The 16,393-nt window shown below is 43.1% G+C and overlaps 1 protein-coding gene across 2 annotated transcripts in view; it reads right to left on the bottom strand.

Moving 5' to 3' along the window:
* The window catches only part of SNX30 (sorting nexin family member 30), a 117,251-nt gene that overhangs the window by 63,654 nt on the left and 37,204 nt on the right, over window positions 1-16,393 (bottom strand). For both annotated transcript variants that reach the window (XM_077251173.1, XM_077251165.1), the window contains exons 3-4: window positions 5,029-5,217; window positions 4,213-4,323 (exon numbers count right to left, since the gene is read on the bottom strand). In XM_077251173.1, the coding sequence (XP_077107288.1) occupies window positions 4,213-4,323; window positions 5,029-5,217 (300 nt within the window). The remainder of the gene's footprint in view (window positions 1-4,212; window positions 4,324-5,028; window positions 5,218-16,393) is intronic.

The following is a 16,393-nucleotide window of genomic DNA, read 5'->3' as shown; positions in this document are numbered from 1 at the left end:
TGGTTTTCCTCAGACTAATTGGCTCTCACAACATGTTATCACGCCCCTGTGGGCACGATCGCCAACTCTCTACAAAACTGACGCATGTGAGTGGCGTTCTTCACCCACATCATTGCTCCTCTGAAGCCAGCTGTACGATTCCCGGCATAAGAGGCGTACTATGTATGTTTGGAAGTGTCACCAAGTCCCCCTCTCCACCCAAAAAAAAAAAAAAAAACCTTTAGGGTATGTGCACACGTTGCGGATTTGCCTGTGGATCTGAAGCAGTTTTCCTTGCCTTGTACAGTACCAGGTAAACCTATCGAGAACAAAATCCGCAGTGCACACGCTGCAGAAAATTCCGAGCGGAAACGCTGCCGTTCATTTTCCGCAGCAGGTCAATTCTTTGTGCGGATTCCGCAGCTTTTTACACCTGCTCCTCAAAAGGAATCCGCAAGTGTAAAACCGCAGGTGGAATCTGCACAAAAACCACAGGTAAAAAGCAGTGCGTTCTACCTGCGGATTTTTCTAAGGCCACGTTCACACTTTGCTTCACACTTCACACACGGTTCTCCCGCAGCGGAATTGATAAATCTGCAGGGCAAAACCGCTGCGGTTATCCCTGCAGATTCATCGCGGTTTGTTCCGCAGTTTCCGCTGCGGGATTACTCCTATACTATTGATGCTGCATATGCAGCAATATGCAGCATCAATAGTAATGTTAAAAATAATAAAAATTGGTTATACTCACCCTCTGATGTCCGGATCTCCTCGGCGCTGCACGCGGCGCTCCGGTTCCAAAGATGCTGTGCCGAGAAGGGCCTTCGTGACGTCACGGTCATGTGACCGCGGCGTCATCACGGTCATGTGACCGCGACGTCACCGCAGGTCCTGCTCGCACAGTAACTGAGACCGGACGGCCGCGTGCAGCGCTGAGAGGTGAGTATGACATGATTTTTTTTTTTTTATTCTTTTTTTTTTTTCACTATTTATGCTTCCCAGGGCATGGAGGAGAGTCTCCTCTCCTCCACCCCGGGTAGCAACCGCACATTATCCGCTTACTTCCCGCATCGTGGGCACAGCCCCATGCGGGAAGTAAGCGGTTCAATGCTTTCCTATGGGTGCAGAATCGCTGCGATTCTGCACAAAGAAGTGACATGCTGCGGGTTTTAAACCGCTGCGTTTCTGCGCGGTTTTTCCCGCAGCATGTGCACTGCGGTTTGCGGTTTCCATAGGGTTTACATGTTAATGTAAACACTATGGAAACTGCTGCGGACCCGCAGCATCAAAATCGCCGCGGATCCGCGGGAAAAACCGCAAAGTGTGAACGTGGCCTTAGAAAGTTTTTAGTAAAATATTGCTAGTAATAGTTTTCCATGTAAACAATGCCAACCGAGTTGAAAAAATGATAATCGGTTAATAAAAGTTTTTGGATCCTTGAGGGGTATTCCCATCTTAGACATGACTGGCTTATCCAAAGAATTTGCTATCAATGTATGATAGATAACCCCCTAGACCAGTGATGGCAAACCTATGGCATGCATGCCAAAGGGGACATTCAGAGCCCACTCTGTGGGCACCCGTGTCATCACCCCGATCTTTCCAGAGGCGTAACGATAGTGGTGGCAGAGGGAGTGACAGCGCCTGTGCAGCAGGGGAGCTCACCAAGGTCAATTTCATACGGATGTACGTCCGGGGACGCACATTCAGGTGACATGTATTGTGGTGCAGAGATCCGCAGGCCAATCAGAGGCTGGCAGCGGACGTCGGCTTGACAGTGATGTCATGAGTTGCCCGTACCGGCACGTCGAAGTCAGCTACGCACTACAGAAGAGGACACCACAATGTGTGGGAGAGGGGAAGGCGAGTAGAATTGTTTGTTTCTTTTTAAAATGCGCTGGAAAGAATGGAAGTGGACCAGCATTGGGGGACGTTATATCAGCATGGGGGTCATTATACAAGTAAGGGGACAAAAACCTCAATATTCAGGTTAATTTGCGATGTTGATACGTTTGAAATAAATAAGAGGGTTTTGCGTAGCAGTTTGGGCACTTGGTCTCTAAAAAGTTCACCATTACTACCCTAGACACTGTAAATGAAGAAATAATTATGCATGCACAGCTCTCTTTATTCACTTCAATGGAAGCTGTGCTCAGCTATTCATAGTGGCCACAGAACCATGGCCCCTCCGATTTAGATATGGGAAAGGATCCCAGAGATGAACTATGATCTACCAGAAAAATCCAATGGACATGCCCTAAACATCCAAATGGGGAATACTACTTCATGGACAACTTTATTTGTTAAAGAGATAACCATTTCTACAGCCCCCTAAGAACCTCTTCTCCAACACTGACAGACGGAGAGGATCTCATAAATATTTAGAATATTTTAATATTTAGAACATGTGCTTACAACCTGCAATGACCGCGCTGCCACCTCAACCCCCTCGGAGCTGCTGCCACCCCCAACCTGCTTCTCCATAATCCTGTAGAATGTAAGCGCACAAGTGCAGGCTCCTCTGTGCCAGTCTACCTTTGTTAGGTTTGTCTACTGTAAGTGACATGTATTTTGATGTAACCCATTCCCATGTACAGCACCTTGGAGTCAAAAGATAACCTTTTTGCTAAATAAAAGGTATTTAGTAAAAGCTGAAATATTTAAATGTACTTTATTTTATTTATTTTTATTACATTTCTCAGACTACTCCATTTAATGGAACCGGTTATCAAAAAAACACTTTGGACCTGCAGATATAGGGTTAATCTGCATGTTAATAGCGTTATTAACCTGCCTGGCACCTGCACTTCGCCAAACACTGTGTGGAAAAAATTATCTTTACTTTCCCACAGCATTCCGGTTACAGTCATGGGGGCGGCACCAGCGCTGGGTCAGTCACTGCTCTGAGAATACAGAGCAGAGGTTGTAGCTGTGTCCCCGGCCCTGACTGTCAGCCAACCCCAATGCAGAGGGAGTGTCAGTCAGGGACAGGGAAGCGCTACAGTTCTGCTCTCTATACTCAGAGCAGCGACTGAAACCATGCTGGTGCCGCCCTCATCACTGAAACCGGAATGCTGTGGAGGGTCAAAAAAATAAATAATATATATTAATTTTCTCCCCGCAGTGTTCAGCAAAGTGCGAGTGCCAGGCAGTTTAATAACGCTATTAACTTGCAGATTAACACCATACCTGCAGGTTAATAGCGTTTTTTCTAGTGACAGGTTCCCTGTAACCCTTTTTAAGACCTATGACATATACGAACATCATAGGTCGCCACCCTCGCTTCGATGAAGGCTCCATCGCTGAGCCCGCATCCTTTCGCCAGAAGCACATCACAAACCACGCGCCATCGGTGCCCCTATCACATAATCACAGGGTGCCAATGGGTTGGCATGACAACTGGGGGTCTGCATGATACCCCTGTGCTTGTCATTGCAGATCTGCTATGGGTGCTGACCCATGGCCAGCGTTCATAGCAGATGATAATTTATGCTACACATAGCTGAGCTAAGCCCTGCTATGTGTGGCACAAGCGATCAGATGATCGCAGCTTCAAGTCTCCTAAAAAGACTATTGAGGCAAGTAAAAAGGGTAAAAAAAATGTTTTTAAAAGTATTTTTAACCTCTTCACGGTATGCGCTGTCCTGCAAAAAACAAGCACTCACACGGCCAAATTGACAGTAAAATAAAAAGTTATGGCTCTGTGAAGAAAAGGGAGCAAACTATGAAAAAAGCAAAAACTGAAAATCCCAAGGTGGTGAAGGGGTTAAAGATGCAGTCCAGTACGTTTACACAAATGGCATATCTTTAGGATAGGTCATCAATATCAGATTAGTGCGGGTACTAGACTCTCAGAGATCAGCTTGTCCGGCAGTGGTTGGATGCAATCAGTTGCAGAGCTGCACAGTATAGCTGTCAACTGTATACTGGTCAAGGCAGAAAAACTGCACATCTGCCCCTATTTAAAATAGGAATGGATCTGCAGTTCCCCGCTGTGGCAACTATACAGTTGATGAAGCTGAGCAGCGCAGCTCTCTAACCGATTACATCTGGCCACCGCTGGCACCAGTAACAACTGATCGGTGGTGGTGTCAAGAGCTGCACCCCCACCAATCGGACATTGACGACCTATCCTGGATGATAGGACATCAATATACTGTAAGAGTGCTGTAGTCTGGTACATCAAAGACACAATTCCATATCTCTTTTAGGCAACAGTACAATACTACCTACGGGAATGAAGTGAGTAGGCTGGGTTTCTTCAAGTTTATTCCGTATCCAATCAAAATCCTGGTACCGTCGACGTATAGAATACTCAGGAAGGTCAAATTCGGATCTTGTAGTCTGTGAAAGGAAAAGAAAGAGTTAAAAAAATAAATAATAAAATATATGGAATGCTGTGTGGTTTCTGTTTGAGCAATGGTTGTTTAGCTAATGGTCCATTATCATCCTTGCATTTCTAGTCAGGAAGTTCTATTCTTATCTGACTAATGTCACTAAAAAAAATAAAAAACTACTGTGTTTCACAACTTTGGAGAGGGGGTATACATCTCACTCAGTGTAGAGGTGGTCCGAATACCCAATCATTTGTATGGGAATTCTGACCACTGCTGGCATGAGACATGTTCCTGCTTTCCTATTTGGTGGACCTGCAACTACTGTAACGTTATGGTGTGTCCTGTGATATGCCATAAATGTACGCTAGAAATATCATTTTTTAAGATTTTTTTTTCATTTGTTCCTTTTTATAATAAATGTAGTGGCTGGCTCACACCAAAGTCACATTCTTAATTCTGCTCAGAAACAATAAAAGCGCTGTCATCAAGCAACTTCATCCCAAATAATTTAAGCAGAAACAGTAAACTGCTTTTGATAGGTCTTTGTCACCTTGCATGATCAGTGAAACATCAAGAAAATTATTCAGTCTTAGAAGATAGTTGACCTTCACAGTCTCTTTAAAGGAGTTGTCCAGTATCCATGCAAAACGTAATTCTTCCTGAGGAATGCACAGAAGAGAGATACACAATAATAGCATACTTAAAGAGTTACCTTGGTCATAACCCGGTACGTTATATAGGTTTCCATAGTGCACACATGTTTCTTTGGGTCATCAACTGTAACAAATAAGTCCCTTGTCTCGCCATCCATGTCATCATCTAGCTGCAGCCGGTTAAGAAGTGACGATGAAGAAGCTGGGCTTGATGTGTCCGCAGGGGTACCATTTGGCAAACTAAGATCCTGCAGCAGAAATTAAGGAATGGAAAATAAATCAGGATATACTGTTTAAGTATGTGCTGATAGCAAGTTGCACAGATCTAGTTAGTGGTTGTAATTACCGTGGACACAGAGTGAGGAGTAAGCAGAATGTACAAAGAGCTAAAAACTTAGTTCTATGCAGGGCCACATATGCTATGAGGCAAGATCTTGCCTCAGGCAACGAGCGGTCTGCAGTGTCTCTAAGGGTCTGTTTTCACAGACTGGCCGATGGCACTACATAATCGCCAATTCGGAAACCTTTACCCTTCGGCAGCTTATTCAATAGGCTGCCATATAGTTTATGGTAGTGCCAGGCCCATTTACACAGGATGATGCACCGGCGAGAATGAGGATCTTTTAAACGCCAAAACAGATCATTTTACCCAAAGAACGAGACTTTCATTCATTCAACGCATGAACGGCAGCCTATTTACACTAAAAGATTACAATGAAACACGAGCTCTTAAGAACACTCGTTCACACTAATCTTTCAGTAAATGGCGCGTAAGAAGGATGCAGGGTCAGTGTCGGCCCTTCCTATTACACTGCCCCCCTTTTTTATTCTATCCATTGCCACAAAGCCTGACACTTGAGCCGCCATCCCCTGACTGTATAAGGTTGTCCTGAATTGGGGAATCACCTGTTCCCCGAGTACTGTTGGCCACTAGCGAGAAGAGGAGAGAAATTCCAACTTGACCATCCTCTTCCAGCCAACTGGTTGCTCAACCCCCTTCTAGACCTGCCCCTTGGATCAGTTTATAAGCTAGCGAATCTTAGCGCTCCAGGAACGGGAGGAGAACAAGAGAGCGAAATGGAAAAGAGGCATGAAGCCAGTGAGAATTGCAGAGAGAAAGCATGAGGAGGGTAGTCAACATTAGAAAGTAAGAGCAGGAAAAAGGAACAGAAGACCAGGAGGCACAGAGAGTGGGACTGTACCAGAAGCCCAACACCGGGGGAATTAACTGCACTATATACAGCATTAACTGCCTGCACTATTTAACAGGTTGGTGTTACTTTGGTGTCTGGTTATACTATGTGGATTGAGCTGTGCCATAGTTTTGTTCAACACCAGCCACTTGGTAGCACCATCAAAAAAAATGTAACACTGCTAAATAACTGGCACAATTCATAAAGGAGAATGTCAAAGCAGAGCCAGTAAAGGCCAACTTGGTAGCCCATTTTCAATTATTCACTGCAAGCATATATTTATAAACAGTGTATTCACTAAAGGTATATATTTATGTACAGTTTATGCTATGCTGAGAAAAATAAATGTATATTGCGTATTTAAGGCCTCTTTCACACTTCTGTCTTTTCCCTCCCGTCGAAATCCATCGTTTTTTGAAAAAACAGGATCCTGCAAATTTTTCTGCAGGATCCTGTTTTTTCCCATAGACTTGTATTAGCGACGGATTGTGACGGATGGCCATCCATTTCATCCGTCGTGCACTGGATCCGTTGTAAAATAGCGGTCCGTCGTCTAGAAAAAAAGTTAAATGAAACGTTTTTTGTCAGCGTCGGAAAAACGTGCAACGACGCATCCTGCAGCATACGTCGTTGTCTATGGACGCAGGATGCGTCGTTGCCGGTGAAAACCAGGAATCCAGTGACGTTTTGCGTTCTTCTATTCTGAGCATGCCTGGAAGGATTTTCTAGTCAGGGGAAAAAAAATAAAAAATCTCTCTCGAAATTTATACCTGAAAATTCCTATTCGACACATCTGTCATAAAACCGGATGCGTTACACACTTTTTACTCTATTTTCACAACGTCCATTGATACGTCAATTCGCTGCATTATGACGCACCCCGACCTACAGAAGTGTGAAAGAAGCCGAATTGGAAATCTATAGTTGCATATAAAATGTATTCACTACAGGTATATATTCACACTGTTTATTCTCTGTCCTAGAGTACTGTACAAAAATTTTAGTCAAATGAGAAACAATTCCTAAACCATAACAATACTGTAATAGAAGTGTTGACCGTTAAATTTGTATCAAATAGCAAAATGAATAAAAAAAAAAAAGTAGTCAGACTAAGGGTGTGTCCCCACAGGCCGGTTTACATACGGATTAGCTGCGGATTGAACGCTGCATACAACCGGAGATGTTACAGCATAGTGGAAGGGATTTTATGAAATCCCGTTTCCACTATGCATGTGAACACGCACCCGACGGCCCTGCGTTTCCGGACATGCGGCGCGTCTTTTTAGAACGCAGCATGTCTGTTTACCTTGCGGCACTGCTCCATCGCCACAAGGTAAATCACAGGGCCCTATGCATAGGGTGCAGAGATTCACCGCGCGTTCAGAAGGGGGCGGCGCTTTGGGCGGAGCAGGCTTTCCGCTCCGTCCAAAGCAACGTAAATCCGGACTGTGGACACGCACCTTAAGGATTCATGCAGACGAGTGTATAAATCAGTATCCATTTTTTGATCAGATAGCACACTGTGCCCTGTTATTCAAGGGCTGTTCAGATCCAACAAATTTTTCTCTCAGCCTGACTGTCAAAATGTGAAATATTTGGCTGTAACAAAAGCAGCCAAAATATTTTCTGCACCCCAAGTCCTATGTTTTTTGTGCATAGTGTCATTTAGCCTTGTTTCCATGTTGAAGGTATGGCTTTTGGCTGCATTTTTTAATGAAGACTACTTTTTGCCTGACTTTTCCAAACAGTAGATGGGTGCAGCTGTAGTTCGCTGGACAACTTCCAATTTTGAAGCAAAGTAAGGATGATGCGACTCATCTGGCACACTAAGTTTGCTTTGCTGACCATTGCATCTTTGGTCATCTACATGGTCCATATCTTTATGTCCTCAATGCTGAGAAGATAATTATCCATCCTGCAATACCATCAGGGAGGTGTCTGATTGGCTATATGTTTGAGGTTGTTGTCCTGTTGCAGAATAGATTTGGAGCCAATGACATTAAGAATTGTTTTTCTTTACACTGAAGATAAAGTCCTGTGTCACAGCTCTATTGTCGAGTGTCCCAGAACCAGGGGCTCCTTCCCTGTCTCCAACGCCAAGGGGCGCTCTAGCTCGCCCTGTTCCCTGGGTTACTTCTGAAGGTGAAGAAGCTGGGGCCAAGTACCTTGCCTTATCTTCTGAATCCACCCTCCGTCTGTACCCTCCCCCCACCCACAAATGGAAGAGCAGTGCACAGTAGTACACCAATCAGACGAACAAGGTAACACGAACAGGGGAAATGGAAAATACCAGGCATACAAATATATACTCACATATAACAGAGGAATGCACCAAGGAGTGGAGGATGGGGTAAAACCAAAGTAGGAGAAGAAAGGGAATCATACTCACTAAACCAAGCAACAGTCACAGATAAATCCAAACGCCTACTCTTATAACCACCAAGTACTATCCTCACAGCCATCTGTGATGTGTGTCAGTCAGGACCCAAATTATATAGGGGGATAGGCGTAGTTAACCGTGCTTAGCTGAAAGCCCTAGCTCTCAGAGCTTTGAACAGAGCAAATTAAACCCTGCACTGCCTAAAATTTACACCATTTAAGAAGGTGGTGAAGTGCTTCTATTCAGCGCAGGAGTAGGGGAAGTCAAACGATGAGGTCTTCTGGCTCTGCTCTGTTGTGGCAAACCCATGAAATCCTGTGAGCTATAATATGGGCCCCACAGAGCCCTGTTCTTACCATCGAGCTTGTGTGGAATTACACGAAGAGCCAGAATAATTTGCACAAACCTACATTTACAGAGGATCTGTTATTAGTCCTCCAAGATGTGTGAAACAAGCTCCCTGCAGAATTCCTTCAAAAACTGTGCAAGTGTATCTAGATGATTTGATGCGGTTCTGAAGGAATAGGGCAGTCACACCAAAATTGATTGGATTTACAGTATATTTCTATTTTGTTCACTCACTTTGAATGGATCAAAATAAACAATTAAAAAGGGAGCCGGACAGCTGATACATGCTGCCTGATACCTGCACTCTGTTCAGGCAACAGCTGTCAGGCTCACTTTAACACTTCTATTTTTCAATGCATTCTTTGAAGCATTTTTTTTCCCCCACACTTGCCCAAAACCTTTGCAGAGTACTGTAAATTTATGAATACGCTTTATTCACAGCAGCTATTTTATATTTGCGCATGCAGTTTATTCACTTCCGGTATATATTTATGTATGCCGTTAATTCACTGGTGGTATACATTTGCACATTCATAATATAGGGATGTCCAAATTTGTGGTAGAAATCTTTTTAATAGAATTTTTCCCTTATGCTGCAGAAAAGCTAGAAGCGACCCAGGTTATAACAAGCAATTGTGGCTCTGCAACTAAAACTTACCGTATGTATCTACAGTGGTGGGAAAAAATGTTTACCCCTTCCTGATTTTCTATTCTTTTGCATGTCTGTCACGCAAATGTTTCAGATCAGCAAATTTAAATATTAGACAAAGATAACACGAGTAAACCCAAAATGCATTTTTCTACATGAAGGTCATTATTATTAAGGGAAAAAGAAACCGGAACCTCCTGGGCTTTGTGTGAAAAAGTGATTGCCCCCTCAAAGTAATAACTGATTGGGCCACCCTTAGCAGCCACAACTGCAATCAAGCGGTTGCAATAACTGGCAATGAGTCTTTTACAACACGCTGGAGGAATTTTGTCCCACTCATCCTTACAGAATTGTAAGGCTATGTTCCCACGTTGCAGAAATGCTGTGGAAATGTCTGCAGCATTTCCACAACTCCCTGCCGCGGGTAAGACGCATGCGGAATTCGCATGCATTTTCCCACAAAACACAAGCGTTTTGCAAGCATTTTTAGCTTACAGATTTGCTTGCGCTTTTCCAAGCGATTTGAAGCATCGCTTGGAAAAGTGATTGACAGGTTGGTCACACTTGTCAAGCAGAGTGCTTGACAAGTGTGACCAACTTTTTAGTATTGATGCTGCCTATGCAGCATCAATAGTAAAAGATAGAATGTAAAAAATTAAAACAATAAAAAATATTGTTATTCTCACGTTCCGACGGCCCCTGATCTCCTCAGCGGCGCTCCCGGTACGTTCTGTTCCCAGGGATGATTTGCACGAAGGACCTTTGTGACCGCGTCATCATCCCAGGTGATTCGTGCAATGCATCCCTGGGAACGGAAGTCGCCGCGTGCACCGCTGAGAGGCGGGAGGAAGGCAAGTATATCACTATTTTTTCTTTTCTTTCTTTCCCTTTTTTTTTTTTTTTAAACAGGACTATGGTACCCAGGGCCTGGAGGAGAGTCTCCTCTCCTCCAGACCCTGGGTACCATCCGCACATGAAGCGCTCACTTTACGCATGGTGGGCATAACCACATGCGTAAAGTGAGCGTTTCAATACAATCCTATGGCGGCGGAATCGCTGCGATTCCGCAGAAATAACTAACATGCTGTGGATTTTACCGCTATGCGATACCGCAGCGGCAAAATCCGCAGCATGGGCACAGCAACTGCGGAATCCCATAGGATTCCATGAGAATGCGTTTAAGCGGGTTTTTTTTCAAGTTTTTTTTTCAAGTGCACATGAGACCAAAGACGCCATGTTGGAAAAGGGCAGTAATGCACAAAAGGTAAAAAATGTTCAGAATCCTGACACAAGGTTAGGGTCCCAGTTACAGTTTGAGGCCCCACTTTATTTTCCAAAGACCGTTGTGACATCCAGGTCCTGAAGCCTGACGTTCCTTTTCAAAAATGCTGTCTTACTTCTTTGCCAAATGTAATAGGTAGTGATGAGCGAGTATACTCGTTGCTCGGCTTTTCCCAAGCACGCTCGGGTGATCTCCGAGTATTTTTTAGTGTTCGGAGATTAAGTTTTCATCGCCGCAGCTGAATGATTTACAGCTATTAGCCAGGCTGAGTACATGTGGGGGTTGCCTAGTTGCTATGGAATCCCCACATGTAATCAAGCTGGCTAATAGCTGTAAATCATTCAGCTACGGCGATGAAAACTTAATCTCCGAACATTAACAAATACTCGGGAGATCACCCGAGCGTGCTCGGAAGAACCCGAGCAACGAGTACACTCACTCATCACTAATAATAGGACATACACCTTCCAAAAACTTCAACTTTTGTCTCGTCAGTCCACAGAGTATTCTCCCAAAAGTATTGCGGATCATCAAGATGTCTTCTGGCAAAATGGCCTTTATATTCTTAGTGGTCAGCAGTGTTTTTTGTGTCATGGAACTCTGTCGTGCAGACCATTTTTGCCCAGTCTCTATCATAATGGAGTCATGAACGCTGATCTTAACTAAAGCAAGTGAGGCCTGCAGTTCCTTGGATGTGTTTGTGGGGTCTTTTGTGACTTGTTGGATGAATAGTCATTGCGCTCTTGGGATAATTTTAGTTGGACGGCCACTCCTGGGAAGGTTCACCACTGTTACATGTTTTCGCCATTTGTGGATAATGGCTTTGTCTGTGGAGAGTCCCAGAGCTTTAGAAATGGCTTTAGAAGCTTTTCCAAATTAATAGATCTAAATTACTTTCTCATTTGTACAAGAATTTCTTTGGATTGCTGCATGATGTCTAGCTTTGGAGGATCTTTTGGCCTACTTCACTTGTCCTATCACCTATTTAAGTGATTTTTTGATTGAAAACAGGTGTGGCTGTAATCAATCCTGGGTGTGGCTAGGGAATTTGAATTACACTTCCCAAAGATGTGATAAACCACATAATTTATGTTTTAAGGGAGGTGGGGGGAATCACTTTCACACAGAGCCCTGTAGGTTTGGATTTCTATTTCCTTTAATAAAGACTTTATCTTAAAAAAAACCAAAACAAAAAAAAACAAAAAACTGCATTTTGTGTTTACTCATGTTGTTTTTGTCTAATATTTAAATTTGTTTGGTGGATCTGAAACATTTACCGTAAGTGTGACAAACATGCAGAAGAATGGGAGGCAGGCAAACATTTTTTCACGCCACTAAGTAATGCTTCCCTGCAAAATTAATTTTTTTCTGACTGCACACTATGCTGTCAATCAAACTTGTAATTAATGGACAGCACAGACTAGCTGAACTTATTGGCACATTAATTTATAGATCTGCTGCACTCAAGTGGGTGACATATTGTGTCATTCCCCAGCAGCTTTTACGTTTGCATATAAGAAGCAAAGTCACAAGTATACAGCAGAGAAAGCAGCCATTCATCACAGCCTCTACAGATAACAAATAGCACACCCAGGAATGCTGCAGATACTGTTGGATTAATAACGCCATATACTGTAGTAGTATGCACTTTTCAATGCCATGTCTGAGGTAGCAGTAAAAACACATTGATAGTTAAAAAATAAATTATACCAAAAATTATTTTTGTAACAAAATTTACTGAACACAGACAAACTGTAATAAGTTCTTAAAGGGGTTTTATAGTCTCAGAAGAAAAGTCTGCAATCGCTGAATGTACACACTTACATTTCTTCAGTATTCCGCAGGCGAGTGGATGGTTAGCGATAAACTAGTCTCACCCAACTTCTCTCACTAGAAGAGAACAGAGAAGCTGCATCAGACTAGCGAACATGTGATCTCAAGTATGCAAACTGCATACATGAGGATATGTGAATACCCACCTGCACGGGGAATACAGGGGAAGAGTAACAGTGTGTGCATTGCACACTGTCATGATTCAACAGTCACATACAGGAAGTCTGTAATCACTGTGACCAGACAAGCCCCTAATAATAGTTAATACCAAGGAACAGTTAGTAAAGGCAAGAACACACACGAAAAAAAAAAAAAAGCTTCTCATACACCCTCAATAGCTGTTGATTTACATGCATTGGTCCAGGCCCCCCACCATATATATTCTGCCAAGCTTGAGCAAGAAGAGTCAGCTTATCTCTACGAAAAACAAAAGGACCAGGCATTGGAATTTCACCTCCATCCCACTTTTCTGTACTCTCTCCTAAAAACGCGACATAGAGCAGTTCTCCATATACATCAATAGATTTTAATGAAATTGCTGGGTTTAAACAACTTTGACATAACGTGGATGGTGACCATTTATATATATTTATTATTTATTTTTTTGCCTTGCAAAAGTATTCGGCCCCCTGGAACTTTTCAACCATTTACCACATATGCTTCAAAACATAAAGATACCAAATGTAAATTTTTGGTGAAGAATCAACAAGTGGAACACAATTGTGACGTTGAACGAAATTTATTGGTTATTTTAAATTTTTGTGGAAATTCAAAAACTGAAAAGTGGGGCGTGCAATATTATTCGGCCCCTTTAACTTAATACTTTGTTGCACCACCTTTTGCTGCGATTACAGCTGCAAGTCGCTTGGGGTATGTCTATCAGTTTTATACATCAAGAGACTGAAATTCTTGCCCATTTTTCCTTCCCTCGAGCTCAGTGAGGTTTGATGGAGATCGTTTGTGAACAGCAGTTTCCAGCTCTTTCCACAGATTCTCGATTGGATTGAGGTCTGGACTTTGACTTTGCCATTCTAAAACCTGGATACATTTGTGAACCATTCCATTGTAGATTTTGCTTTATGTTTGGGATCATTGTCTTGTTGGAAGACAAATCTCCATCCCAGTCTCAGGTCTTTTGCAGGCTCCATCCATCTTCCCACCAATTTTAACCATCTTCCCTGTCCCTGCTGAAGAAAAGCAGGCCCAAACCATGATGCTGCCACCACCATGTTTGACAGTGGGGATGGTGTGTCCAGGGTGATGAGCCGTTTTGCCTTTATGCCAAACATATCGTTTGGCATTGTTGCCAAAAAGTTCGATTTTGGTTTCATCTGACCAGAGCACCTTTTTCCACGTGTTTCGTGTGTCTCCCAGGTGGCTTGTTGCAAACTTTAAACAACACTTTTTATGGATATCTTTGAGAAATGGCTTTCTTCTAGTCACTCTTCCATAAAGGCCAGATTTGTGCAGTGTATGACTGATTGTTGTCCTATGGACAGACTGTCCCACCTCAGCTGTAGATCTCTGCAGTTCATCCAGAGTGATCATAGGCCTCTTGGCTGCATCTCTGATCAGTCTTCTTGTTTGAGATGAAAGTTTAGAGGGACGGCCGGCTCTTGGTAGATTTGCAATGGTATGATAATCCTTCCATTTCAATATGATCGCTTGCACAGTGCTCCTTGGGATGCTTAAAGTTTTGGAAATCATTTTGTATCCAAATCCGGCTTCAAACTTCTCCACAACAGTATCACGGACCTGCCTGTTGTGTTCCTTGGTCTTCATGATGCTCTCTGTGCTTCAAACAGAACCCTGAGACTATCACAGAGCAGGTGCATTTATACGGAGACTTCAATACACACAGGTGGATTATATTTATCATCATTAGGCATTTAGGACAACACTGGATCATTCAGAGATCCACAATGAACTTCTGGAGTGAGTTTGCTGCACTGAAAGTAAAGGGGCCAAATAATATTGCACGCCCCACTTTTCAGTTTTTGAATTTCCACAAAAATGTAAAATCAATAAATTTCGTTCAACCTCACAATTGTGTTCCACTTGTTGCTGATTCTTTACCAGAAATTTACATTTGGCACCTTTAGGTTTAGGAGCATGATATAGATATATATATAGATATATATATATATATATATATATATATATATATATATATATATATATATATATATATATATATATATATATACATATACACACATACACACACACAGTTAAGTCCATATATATTTGGACAGAGACATTTTTCTAATTTTGGGTATAGACATTACCACAATGAATTTTAAACAAAACAATTCAGATGCAGTTGAAGCTCAGACTTTCAGCTTTCATTTGAGGGTATCCACATTAAAATTGGATGAAGTGTTTAGGAGTTTCAGCTCCTTAACATGTGCCACCCTGTTTTTAAAGGGACCAAAAGTAATTGGACAATTGACTCCAAGGCTATTTCATGGACAGGTATGGGCAATCCCTTCGTTGTGTCATTCTCAGTTAAGCAGATAAAAGGCCTGGAGTTGATTTGAGGTGTGGTGATTGCATTTGGAAGGTTTTGCTGTGAAGTAAACATGCGGTCAAAGGAGCTCTCCATGCAGGTGAAACAAGCCATCCTTAGGGTATGTTCACACGTTCCTGATTTCAATCCTTTTTTTTTTGAGGACTAAAACCGCAGCTCTTGGCAGAAAACGCAGGTGCGTTTTTGGTGCGTTTTTGATGCGTTTTTTGATGCGTTTTTTGATGCGGTTTTTGATGCAGTTTTCTCTGCAGATTGACTGTGTTTGACACAAATAAAGCTTTAACTGCAGTGGGGGGGAAAAAAAAAAGAAATGATGTAATTTCCTTGTCCAACCCTTTTCTTCTTCCATCCTCCATTTTGGGACTAAACACCAAAATGAGTTGGACGTGTTTTGAATGACAGCGCTCCGCAGAGTGCTGAGCGTAGGCCAGATCACAGCCCGCGGATCCAGCTCTATCCAGCTATTTAAGTCTACGTTCACATTTGCGGTCTGCGCCGCAGCGTCGCCGCATGCGTCATGCGCCCCTATATTTAACATGGGGGCGCATGGACATGCGTCGCACTTGCGTTTTGCGCCGCATGCGTCACTGCAGCGCACGCATCCGGGCGCAGAGGACGCAGCAAGTTGCATTTTTGCTGCGTCCAAAATCAATCAAAAAAAGGACGCATGCGGCGCAAAACGCAGCGTTGTGCATGCGTTTTGCTGCGTTTTTGTTTGCGTTGTGTGTTGCGGCGCCGACGCTGCGGCGCACAACGCAAATGTGAACATAGCCTAAGTGCCACGTATTTCAGTGCCACGTATTTCAGTGCCACGTATTTCAGTGCCACGTATTTAAGTGCCACGTATTTCAGTGCCACGTATTTCAGTGCCACGTATTTCAGTGCCACGTATCACGTGCCACGTATCACGTATTTAAGTGCCACGTATCACGTATTTAAGTGCCACGTATTTCAGTGCCACGTATTTCAGTGCCACGTATTTCAGTGCCACGTATTTCAGTGCCACGTATTTCAGTGCCACGTATTTAAGTGCCACGTATTTAAGTGCCACGTATCACGTATTTAAGTGCCACGTATTTAAGTGCCACGTATTTAAGTGCCACGTATTTCAGTGCCACGTATTTCAGTGCCACGTATTTCAGTGCCACGTATTTCAGTGCCACGTATTTCAGTGCCACGTATTTCAGTGCCACATATCACGTGCCACAT

This window comes from Ranitomeya variabilis, chromosome 1 (assembly GCF_051348905.1).
Source record: "Ranitomeya variabilis isolate aRanVar5 chromosome 1, aRanVar5.hap1, whole genome shotgun sequence".
NCBI classification, from domain to species: domain Eukaryota; kingdom Metazoa; phylum Chordata; class Amphibia; order Anura; family Dendrobatidae; genus Ranitomeya; species Ranitomeya variabilis.
This window is presented reverse-complemented; position numbering and strand designations above follow the sequence as displayed.